At 43.5% G+C, this 12,905-nt stretch overlaps 1 protein-coding gene across 1 annotated transcript in view; it reads left to right on the top strand.

Annotated features, from left to right (window-relative positions):
* Nucleotides 1–794: 794 nt before the first annotated feature.
* Nucleotides 795–12,905, top strand: part of CRY1 (cryptochrome circadian regulator 1) — a 38,605-nt gene continuing 26,494 nt past the window's right edge. Inside the window, exon 1 of the mRNA XM_069807380.1 lies at nt 795–1,395. Coding sequence (XP_069663481.1) covers nt 1,238–1,395 — 158 coding nt within the window. The 5' untranslated portion in view covers nt 795–1,237. The remainder of the gene's footprint in view (nt 1,396–12,905) is intronic.

Raw genomic sequence — 12,905 nt, 5'->3', positions numbered from 1 at the left:
AGTGGACAAAAAAACCACGCTCCGTTTCGTAAGCATCTTAAACTAACGGGGGGGGGGCGGGCAGCGTGGGCAGAGGGAGACGTGTGAGGCCTAAAACTGGGGGGAGAGGAGGGCGGCCGCCGTCCCCGTGCCCGCCCGGCCCAGGCGTGCCTCGGCTGGGGGCCCCCCTCACAGACCGGTACCGGGCTGGGCTCCCTACGCACATCCTTACATAAGCGGCCCGCGTCTGCCCCGCGGCGTACGGGCTGCGGTGGGATCGGACGGGCCGGGCCCACGGGCGACCACGACGACGACCCTCGTCCCGCCGCGGGCGCTGCCCGGGGCTGAGGAGACGCGCGCCGCCGCGCATGCGCAGCCCCGTCCTCCCCCCCCCCCCCCCGCGGGCGCTATACATAACAGGCCGGCGGGCGCGCGCCGGCAGCCGCACGCTCCCCCCCCCCCCCCCGCGCGCGTGCGCCTCCTGAGAGGAATCGGCGCCTCCACGAGCCTCCTCGGAGCCCCGTGCTCATCCGGGTCTCGCCGACCCGAGCGAGGCGGGGGGGGGGGGTGGGCGGTGGTCTCCGCCCTCGGCGCCCCTCCCCGCCGCGGCCCGTCGCTTCTGCTCCGCACCGGCGGGTGGGATTCCTGCCGAGATGGCGGGCTGCCCCGGCCGCCGGCAGCCCCGCTGCGGGAGCTGGACCGGGACCGTTCGGGCCCCTGGCCGCCCCCCCCCGCCGCCGGCTCCGCCGGTAGTAAACACACTTCAGAAACGTGAGGGCCGGCGGTCACGTGGGGGAGGGCTGGCCAATCGGCGGCGGGGGGCGGGGCGGGGCGGCCGTCGGAGCCCCGGCGCCCGGCGCAGAGTCACAGGGCGAGCGGCGAGGCGGCGGCCGCCGGCTGGCAGGAGGCGTGCGCGGCCGGTACCGACGGCCGCTTCCCGCGGGCAAAGGCCCGCCGTCCCGGAGCGACCGCCGGATCCTGCTCTTCCTCCCTCCGTCTACCTGCTCTCCCCGGCGCGGGGGCTCCGCGGGGTGATGCTTCCCCGCCGGGCGGCCGCCCCCGCCGTCTCCGCCGGGTCCTAGAGCCGCCCGAGGCGAGGCCCCGCGGGCCTTCATCCCCCCCCCCCCCCCTTCCAGCCCCCCGTTGCTCGCCCGGGCGCCGAGCGGCGGCGCCGCGCCATGAGCGGCCCCGCGGGCGGCGGCGGTTCCCGCTGAGCGACCGAGCCCCCCACCCCCCGGGCCCGGCCCGGCCCGGCGGCATGGGGGTGAACGCCGTGCACTGGTTCCGCAAGGGGCTGCGGCTCCACGACAACCCGGCGCTGCGGGAGTGCATCGAGGGCGCCGACACGGTCCGCTGCGTTTACATCCTGGACCCCTGGTTCGCCGGTTCGTCCAACGTGGGCATCAACAGGTGGCGGTGAGTGCGGGGCGGCGGGGGCCCTTAATCCCCGCGTTATGTATGCGGTCACGCTGCCTCCCCGCCATCCCCTCCCTTCGCCGCCCCATTGGGCCGCCGCCAGCGCCGGCTTCCCTCGCCCTCCCTCCTTCCCTCCCTCCCCGCGGCTCCGGTGGCCGTGTTACATATCCAGCCCCTGCGCCGGACGCGGCTGCGGCGGTGCGGAGGGGGGGAAGAAGTGGGGGAAACCTCTGGCGGAGTGCGGGCCCGGGCGGGGCGGGGGGGCCGTGGTTTCCCGGGGAAAGTCGGGGCAGGGGCCCGGGGGGGGGTCGTCTTTTTCCCGCTCCCGAGCGCGCCCCCGGTGCCCGCCCCCGCTGGAGGTCGGGGTAGGGCTGCTGCCCGGCTGTAACCCCCGGGAGGAGCAGCCCGGAGGACTTGCTTCGTTCATCTCAGGACCTCTGGGCAGCCAGAAACCCCGCGCTGGCCCAGGGTGACTTCATTCTGGGAAAAAACCCTCAAAACCACTGTGAAGCTGCTTGCTTAGTTCAAAAGTAATTTCAAAACTAGCTTTCCTGCAGAGAAGGGTAGGTAGTGTCCCTTTGCAGAGCCTGCGGATCTATTCCTACACCTTCAAGTCAGGTGTGGTCCTACCTAATACAAAAATGAACTTTACTGCGGAGTGGTGACTGACACTTCCATGCGAAATGTGTGCCGTAATACGGCAGGGGTTAATGGGGCATGCGTGCATACTTATCTTGTGAGATTAGTTAAAACATCACTAGGGATCTGAAAGTTATTACCCTTTTAAAAGGGGTTCATAATGCAGTAGAGCTCTTGTTTCATCTGACCATCCAATGTCAGGAACTTGAAACACTTGTGAGTTTAGCCTGCCCGGACTACGATGCTGAGAAGAGTTGCCTAATTATGGAACAAGCACAATGAAACTTGGCTTAACACCACGTCACAGAAGAATGACAAAGTTGAGATACTTTGGGTTTCAGTTCCGTTTACTTATCTTCAAGGATTATTTCTTTCAGATTTAATAATTTCTATCCCAGGTCATTAGAGTACTTTACCAGCAAGGTAACTTACCTTTGGAAGTTTTTGGTTTTTTCAAATTTTGAGAGGTTTTCAGAAGATAGAAATACTCAGAATGCTTTCCGTGAACTTTAACTTGATGGTTATTCCATTTTCACTGACAGAAATAATGTTCATACCACTTAAGATAATAATTGTTAGATACTTCCCTTATCTGAGGCTCATAATGTACATTTCTTTTATAGAGGCTTTTTAATCTTTCTGGTTTGTTTTGAAGGGGATAAGTGTGTTTGTTTTTTGGTTTTTGTTTTTTTTTAAAAACAAATCCTAACTTGATAAGGCTCAGAGGTCTTGGTTATATGGATGAACCATGAACAACTAAAGTTTTAAAAGGATGCAGGCAACTGGCACGAGTCTGTGTTAAGGAAATCACATGTCTGAAGAGTACTTCATAGGTTTCTAATGTGGTTTGCAATTGAAATGCTAAACCGTTTTTGGTTATATTCTCTGAGCTAGTGTATTATAGACAAACGTGAACTTTGATTCTAGCAAAAGAAGTTCATGTCTTCAGTGCTACTGCCCTGGTTCTTCAATGACTATTGAATATGATTGTTAGCTAATACAGTCCTTGAGTACATTTGTGTGTGATATATTTGCTAGCTGGTTTAATTTAACAGTGTTCTCAGCATTCTGAAAGACATTTTGCATTTGAAGAAAACCATCTCTTTTTAGTTGCTGGTTAGAGGGGCTGAGTTTTTGGTGTGGGTTTATTTATTTATTTTATGAAGAGGAGCATTTTTCTTTTAGTTCTTTGTTTTTGTGTGCTGCTTTCCCCCACCCCTCAGTGAAGATCTTCCAGAAGAAGGGTAAATTACATCTCCGCTATCCAAAGCACTTCAAACAATCTCCTGGGACTCAAATACCCTCAAGGCACATGCTGCACGTGGACTTGAGTAGGAAATCTTACTGCCTGCATAGCCCAGTTTTGTGAGATCTTCCGGGTTTTTTTGCGTTTAAAAGTACAGTAACTTTACAGAATGACTGGCTGCTAAAGCTCTATGTTTATTAGAGTGATCTCAATAAATTTTTATGTAAATGAACAGTTACTAGTTTGGAATGAATCCATTTTAGGTTCCAGTGGTTTTAATGAGCTATTTTTAACCAGTGGTAACACACACATTCACAGTATGCATACACAAGACTTATGATGCAGTTTTTGGTTTGCCAGTCTCATCTGGCACTTGTAATTAATAGTCAAGCATTTTATCTCCTTAGTGACTTGATGACCCTAAGCAAGATCCTTGCTTACATGCCTGAGGAGTAGGGTGTTGAATTAGTCAAAAATACTTATTTGAGATTAGGAGGAGAAGCCCTTCAGCATTTGGAACATGAGTCAAATTTAATCTTCTGGTGTGAATTTACAGTGGTCCTTTCTTAGTTTGAGTTGGTTGACACCGAGAGTTTGTCTGGTGAGTTTATGGTCCTAACGCCCTGGGCAAAACTTTTGTCTGTCAGAGTTCAAAGTATGACTAACACAATGGATATGAGGAAAAATGGTGCAAGAATACGAGGAACCAGGAGGCTTAGCTTCTTATTAGAAGTAATATTGTTCCTCTGCAGAGTCACCAGTTACAGTTCATTTTAAAAAATGTGTATTAAATCTGGCAAATAGCAGCCTTTAATACATAGGTGCTTTCTGATTAACTTTTCTCTTTAAACAGTCATGTAACACTCATGAACTAATATTTTTGTGTGATTGCACTATTGAGCAAGTCTAATTACTAAGCAGTCACATGGTCTTACTGACCTCCTTTCTCCTGGCATTCAGCCTACCTGTTCTAAAATCACGAATGCTACGTAACAAATGCCAGGGCCTTCCTCAACTCACTTCATTTTTTCTGGTTCTGATCTGTTTCTTCTTATTGTTCCTTCTTTCAAGCTGTCAAATCAAGATGTGCTTCCGCTGAGACATGCTTTTTCCATATAATGAGTTTTCCAGTGTCGTTCACAGATCAAGGTTTGCGAGAGAGAGGTTCTTTGGTGCAGTAAAAGGTGATGGAGAAATGGTGGAGGGAGATGCTAAATGGAAAATCGCTCTAACACTCTCTTAAAGTTTTGTCAATTGCCCTTAAACTTTTGGCACCAGAATTAGAGTGCATCTAATTGTGTCAACAGAGTAGACAAAGAATGTAACTTACGTACTCCAACAAGTAACCATTACCTACTTAAGAAAAAATGTGTTCGTATGTGCTCACAGACTTTTCCATATTAAGGAGAATGGGATCTCATGTTTGGCAGTATCACTTAACGGGAGGGTTTGATTTAGCTCTAGTTTTAGTACAGAGTGGCAGTTGATCACAATACCTAAAAAGAAATGCAAACATTCTGTTAGTTGCTGCGTGAGAATTTACTTTGGGTAATAATTTACTTTTTTAGTTTGTCTTTTTGAGTGTGTATGTATGTTTTTGATATGCTAGTTGAAAGGCTGGCATGCAACAATTGACTTTAAACAAGATGGATAGTCTAATCTTGCCAATCCTTGTATTTCTTTTTTTAGTCATTCCTGAAGAGAACAACTTTCACTTTTAAAATAAGACTAATAGAATTTGTTTTGTCTATCTAGTAGATCTTGTGAGAATATTGATGTGATCAACATCCTGCAAAGTTAGCTGCTGTTATGGCAGGTAGTCCTATTGGTTTAGGAGAAACAAAAGATGTGATTTTTTTTTTTAACATAACATTTTTAACATCATTCCTGAAAGCATATTAAAAATTAAAAACCTGAGGGGGAAAAAAAAAAGTTTCATTTCCAGGACAATCACAGCAATTCATGGAAGTGGGAGCTTGTTTTAAAAAATTAATACTTAGACATCCTTCTGTAGCATCTGTCAAATTTTTCTATTCTGTGCATCTGATTTTGAAAAATATGCTTATAGTTTCAGGTTATGTAGGTAATGATTTATCCTATAGAGACCTGTTTGTTGGATATGGGAATGGTGAAGAAAGAAAGATTGGTGAAGAAAGTTTGTCAATGGAATTATTCCATGAATGATTTCAGTTTTAAATGATATAATATCTGTAATTCAGGCAGGCAAAATTTGTGTATTATACTTTGTTAATTTTGGTGACATGCTTGGTATGTAAAAAGGAGTGCACCAAAATCATTGTGACTTCCCTGCTAAAAACATCCCTTTAAGTTTGTTTTCGTGGTGTAGCACTTAGGATGAAAATCTGTTTAATTTATGAAATATTTAACATCAAGCCAATCATCGAAAATACAGAGATGGTGCTCTTGGTTTTTCATATACGAAGCTAGACATACATCAGGTTTGGGAGTAACATTAGTTTTGTATGTGTTCTGTAGATACTTTGGGGTTTCTTTTACAGGGTAGGCAGCCTGTGCTGCACTCTGCTGCTACAGCCAGGGTGTAACAGGTCTGCAAGGGAACTTCAGTGTTGCGGTGCGGTCTTCTAGATGTACCTGCCATACCTTTTAATGAGTGGGATCAACTCCAGTGCAGCCTGCAACTTGGAGCACTTTTGTCCAACCAGCCCACTAAATCGAGGGTGATTAATCTGTAAATTTCAAAATCTGTTATCGAAGAGTGGTAACTTGTTTTCAGAAGCTGTGTGTTCAGGTGGGAGTTCTGTGGTACCGACGGTTAGATTGGAGAAACCCTCCAGTGCTGCACACCTAGACTGCCCACTTGTCGTCTTTCACTGAAAGCCCTGCCTACCTGCAGTTCAGCTATTCCCTCTATAATTCATCGTGTTATATGATCTAGTCCTATGATTTACAAAGTACGTCACTGAACCACACTGACGTATGTCCTCATGGTTTTAATCCCGCAGCGTTAATGAAACGGGTGGTTCCACCCTTTTGTGATAGCACACAGTCCTGTGGTGAACCAGGTTAGCTCATCAACCTGTCCGAAAGAGATTAGTTACCAGTTTTGGTGGGGTGACCTCTGTGGTAGATTGTGCCAGCAAAAAGGTCACGTAGTAGTAGTGAAGAGGTGAGAGTGGGAAGGGCAGGTACTATTTCTTTCAGTGGCAGTATGACTTTGAGCCAGATTAAAATGGCCATATAACTGCAGCCTGCATTGCTTGTGTGTGTAGCAACCACCGGGTGTTTTTGGAAAGTGATTATTGGTTTCTTCTGTGGCTTGCCATTTGTTGACACCCTTTGAAGTTATATTGTCGAAAATAAGTATGGGCCTTTTTACTGTGTTAGGGGAAAGGCCTGATTTTTTTTCCCCAACTGTCAGAATATAAGAAATAACCCTGCCAGCTGAGAAATTATGCTATGCTTGTTTACTTGTTTCGGTGAATGATCTTGTATCCCCAGATTCTGTAATGTAACTATTATTAAATTGGACAAGAAGTCTGTACTGGTTGGTCCGGAGAGAGCAGGTGGTACTGCAAATTCAATTTTATACGAAGTGTTCAATAAGTTGTTTTTTTCTAAGTTGCAGTTGTTATAGGCCAGAAAAATTCCAGTGAGCATTTATACAATTTGCTTTTTGACTGCAAGATTGTTCTTGAAAGAATTTAATTCCTCAGGTTAAGAAGTTTGGAGGTTTTAGAGACCTGGTTTTACATCACTAATCTCCAGGTTTGAGGATATCAAAAGAACTGGGCAGAGTGTTCTTGATATGTAAGAGTAGCATGTGGACTTTTGAGTATCAAGGGTCAAACTTAGTCTTGAAACAGCTCCGTAGGATTATTTCAGTCTTCCTTCTCTTGGTACCAGAAATGCATTTTTGTTTTATTTTACCTAAGTATCAATAGATCACATCTTTTATTTGAGCAGGGGACAGTAATCTGTTTGCAGCTTGTGATGTTACCTCCTCTGGTGATAAAAGGAGAGGGTGATAGCCCCCAACAAACACCATCTGTGATGAACAGGAAAGCAGCTTTTTTTAGGCAATCAAGAATACAGATTTCCCCCCCTCCCCAACTGATCACTGTGTGGCAGTGTCAATGAATTCTGCATCAGCTCTTCAAGGCAAATTACTTAATATATTATCATCCTCTTTTGGCCATTTTCATGCAATAAAGTATATTTTCCTCCAGTTTATGAAAATGTCTTCATTGCTACTAATGGCAGCTACTCTTTAAACATATTTCATTATGCAAATATTGCAGGAAAAGCTGTTTATCATTGTACCACCTGAACTTTTTGGTTTCTGACAGTTTATCTGCAGCATGGGAGCCTTTATTTTCAAGGAAAGTGATTCTTTTCCATACTCTCTCAATGCCTGGCAGGTTTTCAGGTTAGTTATATAACCTGTGGTAGGAGGAAGGTCAAGCTGCCAGCAAAGTCGGCTGTTTTTTCAGTGTAGAAGTCATACTAAAGTCTGTGATGTATTAATTTGTATATTGAAAGCCACTCTTTGCTTTAAGGAGTTTTGTGACCTTCCCATAGTGACCTAAAAAGGCAAAAGTCAGCTTGAGCATGAATTGGTTGTGTAAGTAGTGTGGGAGTATGCGGCTTTGTGTTTTATAGGCTTAGTAATTTGCATATCACATTTTCGCGGTTTAATAGCTGTGCCTTTGGTTACCTCTAGGAAAGGACTGGATTTGATTACCAGAGTAAGAACTTCATGGTATTTAGGTGCAATACATTTTACTTAAATTTTTCAGAACTCCAGTTTAAATGTGGATGAAGGTTAGTTTGTGTGCTTCTGTATGCTTCTGGCTTTGAAGTTCTTTGCAATGTAGGTCAACAGGTGAACTATAATTGCCATGTTCTTCTAACCCCAAAGCCTCCATATATTTTTCAGGTCACCATTAAGCATTTGCTTTCACTGCTTTGGAGTTTTGTGTGTGTAAATGTTTCTTTATGCAGGAATAAAGCTTCAGTGGAGCTGACGGATAGACTGGAAAGGACTGGGGAAAACAGGTCAATATTGCTATGTTTTGTCTCAAGAGTGTAAATGGAGACAGCTGTGGCAAATGTCTACATGTGTATCTGTACTTTTGGAACAGTTATGAATCTGAGAGCATACCAATTAGTAATGGAGAAATAATAAAAATTAACACATGAGCTTTGTTAGCATTAGTTCAGACAGTAGCTGAGCTGCAGTGAACAGAGCTTCCTAAAATACACATTTTTTTCTTAAGTTCTGTGCTTTGTTTCTTTTTTTTTTTTTTTTAAATTGCATTAGTATTTGAAAGGTCTCAAAGTCTATATGGGTAAACCTGGGTAGGAAATAAGAATTTGATAATACTCAGGGTTTCATAAGTAAATTCAGGTGTCAAACTGTTGCTCATAATCTCTTTGAAAAGTGCTAATGCAACAAGTTCCTTGCAGTAGGATGGAACCTGTTCAGATAATCAGAGATGAAAGGGATTTCTTCCAGTTGAACGTGGGTCAGGACGTATCCTGCAAGTCTAATTTCTGTGTTGGCAGGCACGTGATGTCATGTACACCTGAGCTTTTGTGTTAGCGTTGCTTCCTCCTGCAGCTAAACTAGAGAAATTTTCTGGCCCTGCCTTTGAAACTTACTTTATCTCAGTGTTTCTTCATTTGTAGGAAAGCATTTCCTTTCCTGTTCAGTCACATGCATTCCTTTTTTTGACACCTGTTAGTACATTTGTGACTCTTGCACAGCCCTGAAAAGTAAAGGCTGCAAAATTCTTGCAGTGTAAGGTTGATTCCTTTCATAATATAAACTCCTATCCTTTCAAAATGGAAACCAGAAATGTTGCAAAAAGTCTGTTTAAGCCCAGATGGGGAAGTTGTGAAGTATGAATATATGTTGTTATTGATTCTTCAGTGATGGAGATAACTATCTACAGCACAGGCTACTTAGGAACAGCTCCTGTAAGGAAAACTTGGATTTTTCTCTGTTATCTATCCAAAGCATGGAATCCATGACTTGGGAAATGCTTTACTTTTTATAGTAAGGAACCTGTGGAGTTCAGTGCTTGCAGATTTTTTTTTTTCTTAATGCCAATATTCTATTTACCCTGTTGGCAAAGGGTAAACTGTGCTGCAATTGAGAAAGAGGGGCAAAATAATGATTGAGAGATCAGAAATAGGAGGGCAATTTTCATCAGAAAGATGAGTAAATAGGTAACTCCTTCATGTAGGTTGCTTGTTAGTTCATGCTTTGTATGGTCCATAAAACATGATCATGGTCTGCGTGGTTACAATTTTTCTATGCACTAAAGATACAGAACACCATGGCAAGCTTTATCTCTGTTTTGCCTCTGTGCGGTTCTGGTACTGGAGAAGTGTACAGAGAATTGTGAGACTCCATTTTATAAAGCAAGTGGCATTAAAAATAGTTAATGATTTGATCTCCAATACATTGGATTAATTGAAGAATGGAGTAAAATTTTTCTTTCCTATGTTCTCTTTTGAGTTTCCTCTGAGTTGAAATTTTCTGCCTGTAAATTCTGTGACATCAAGTGGTTTTCTTTTTTTATTTTTTCTCCTTCATATTTCGCATTCTTGAGAATAAACAAACTCTTTTTTTTTCTAGGAGTCCTAAAGTAGAAAAAGAGAACAATACAGCTTTTAGCAATTGCCTACTATTGTTTCACTTATTACCCGCTCATGGGAGTGGCATGACTCTATCATCTGTAAAAGTTGAGATATGCATTTAAAATAAAATATTCTACAGAGTGATTTTTTTTGCCACCCAGGTTTCGGAAGGGGCTTTGATGGGGAGGAGGTTGCATTTTGGTTTTGTTCTTTGTTTTCCTAAGTCTTGCTATGAGTGAACTCAAGAAGTTGAAACTATCCAAGTCTTAATGAGGGTGATCAAGCAAAGGATGTCATCTGAATTATTTGTTTTATTTGGGTCGCCTAGCGATAATTCCTGTGACTTTCCATAGTTATTTTTCAGTAGATGACAGGCTTAGTAAGATCTAGTTTACTGTGCTTTGTCTATGTTTCTTTTTAGACAGTGTAGCCGTTTGCTGTTTACTGCTATTATGCAGTATATCCCAAATTCTGTGAATGCTTCTTTAAATGACTTGTTATGAGTGACTTTTTCAACAGGTATGACCTGGAAACATCTACTGCTGTGTAGTTTCTTCAGTTTATGACAAAGGAAAAACTTGTAAATTGCTGTGATATTGATAGTTCAGCTTTAATTGTGGTATATTTTCCCCTTTCATTTCAAGGCTTTCATATTCTGAGGAGATCTGTATAAAGATTAGTTTTCATCATGTAGTCATGGTGTTTTTCAGTGAGCAGGGTTTTTTCATTTGATTGGCATTTCCTTTCTGTGAGCTAGTTGCCAATAAATTTACTGGTGAGAAGTACTTTATTTCAGCAGTTGTGTGTTGTTCTTCTAAACCATGAAGAAAATAATGGGTTTGTGGGGATAATGTGGATCTTCCTATTTTTACGTTTTAGATTTTGGCTTCCTGCATTCTTTCAAATATAGCTTCACCAACCTCTCTTTTTCAATGATAACTCTGAAACATTGTGTTAGTTTGCTTAAGAAAAGTTCTTCAGTGCTACATCTACTGTAAGTTTTACTCCAGTTCTTTACTACTTCCGTATGAGACAGCACAATGGAGCTTGCGTTTTTGGCCCTGGAGGTCACGCTTTCAAACTGAAAAGTGTTACTAGTGATCAGATGTTGCTCTTGCAGCAGCAGCCTTTCTGATTTTTTTTTCATAATTCTACAATTTTTTTTCCTTCTGCTAGTCCATCTTTCTTCAAGAATCCTACCTTTGCAGTTTCTTCTCTATGGCTTGTCAAGTGCAATGGTAAAGTAAAAATAGTTTTTTGTGTTGGTTTTTTTTTTCCTGTTCTCTTTGAAGAGTGTGAGATTTGCAGGTGTAATTATCTCATTATGATTTGTTCCCAAGTGAAAGTGTGTGGGAAATTTCAAAAACTTTTCAACTTGTAGTACTGTATTGTCATCGATTCCAGTATTTTTCCTGCCGAACTTACAAGTTTTAAGAAGACTTAAGGTAAAGTAAGCTTTGCTGCATGTGCTTTGTTTTTCTGCTTTCATAGTATGAGCTGTATCTGTCAGAATCTTTCTGTTAACTCAAGTTTTAATTAGGATGCACTATATGTTAATGTATAGCATGCCTTTTGTTGGAATGAGTTGTCTTTTGCCTGGAAGTGTTAGTCTCTTGGGCTTGCTTCTTAAATTTCACCCTGAGTGAAAGCTTTTGGGTATGGTGTTTGCATAAATTGATCAAAAAATACCTATGCACAAGTCAGTGTGCTTGATGTTTGAAGCCTTGTACGCTTATTTCTACAGAGATAATCTTTATTTTCTTCATGAGGTTAAGATACAGTTCAATGAAAAGTTGCACTGGTGATCCTTTTTCCTTTGTCATAAGGTTAATGGTCATTAACAGCAACGGTAAACAGGAAATTAAGTTAATAGCCAACGTTACTTCCTGGGTTTGTGTGGTACCTTTTTATGTCCCCGCTCCACCATCCTCGCAGTGTTAAATAGGGTTTAAAAACGTCATTCACAAGGGTTTTTCTTTTATGCAGATTTAATGTTACTTAGACTGGTAATAAAGGATTATGCCCGTTAGCGTGTACTTGGATGGTAGCACTGGCGCAGCCTGTTTGTGCTGAAGCGTGCTGCCAGCTGTTGACCCTGGCAGGGGACACGTTGTTCACGAGCTGCTGTTCGTTTTGACACCTTCCCCTTCTATTTTTTTTATCAGCTCCTCTGGTTTTGAACATTGGCTTGGTACTTTTTGAACTCTGTGCACATACTAGGTTTCACTTAACCTTTAGCAGCTAACACTTCTAAATACAACACAGAGGAGCAGAACCGACCCGCTGCCTGTACCTGCTCGAAGCCTTTCTCTGTCCCGGTTAGGAATAAAGTTCGGCCATGGTACGGAAATCCTCTCGGAGCGGCTCGGAAGGGAAGCAGAAATTCGGCTCCTACTACAATGGTTACGTATAACTGGAAAAGTAGGTCATTGTGGCAGGGAGTAGTCCAAACAGCCGCCTGGTTGCTGTAGCAACGACCTACTTTAGGAAACTATTTTTGTTGATTCATATTGAAACGTTCTTCTTACAAATGGTAGAAGGAAATGATCGGGTTATGAGACATGTAGCAATGAAAGGTGCAGACTTTGTAGGCTCCCCCTCCCTTTCTCCCCCCCCTTTGGTCTTGCCCCTTGATGTTGGACGTATGGGGATTACAGCAATTAAGGTTTGTTTTTCTCCAGTTTGACCTCTAGTGGGGAACATCTCTTCTTGCTTGAAGGCTCTGCATAGCAATAATACTTACAAATGGTGGTTAAGTTTCCAGAGTTCAGAGCCTACAAGTGCTCCCCTATCATTTTTATCTATAGAAATAACTTTGGAGTTTAAAAAAAAAATTTTTTTTAAATCTTCTTTTTTAGGAGTGTCTCTCTTCTGGAATGCTAACAGTTTGTCTTGATATTCAGCTGCTCTTATTTTACCCACTTTGCCTCCAACAAAGTTTATCCACCTTCAGGAAGGTGGGCTTCGTGCCACCCCTGCCCTTTTTTCTTCTTTTTTT

This window comes from Haliaeetus albicilla, chromosome 19 (assembly GCF_947461875.1).
Source record: "Haliaeetus albicilla chromosome 19, bHalAlb1.1, whole genome shotgun sequence".
Classification (NCBI taxonomy): Eukaryota; Metazoa; Chordata; class Aves; order Accipitriformes; family Accipitridae; genus Haliaeetus; species Haliaeetus albicilla.
This window is presented reverse-complemented; position numbering and strand designations above follow the sequence as displayed.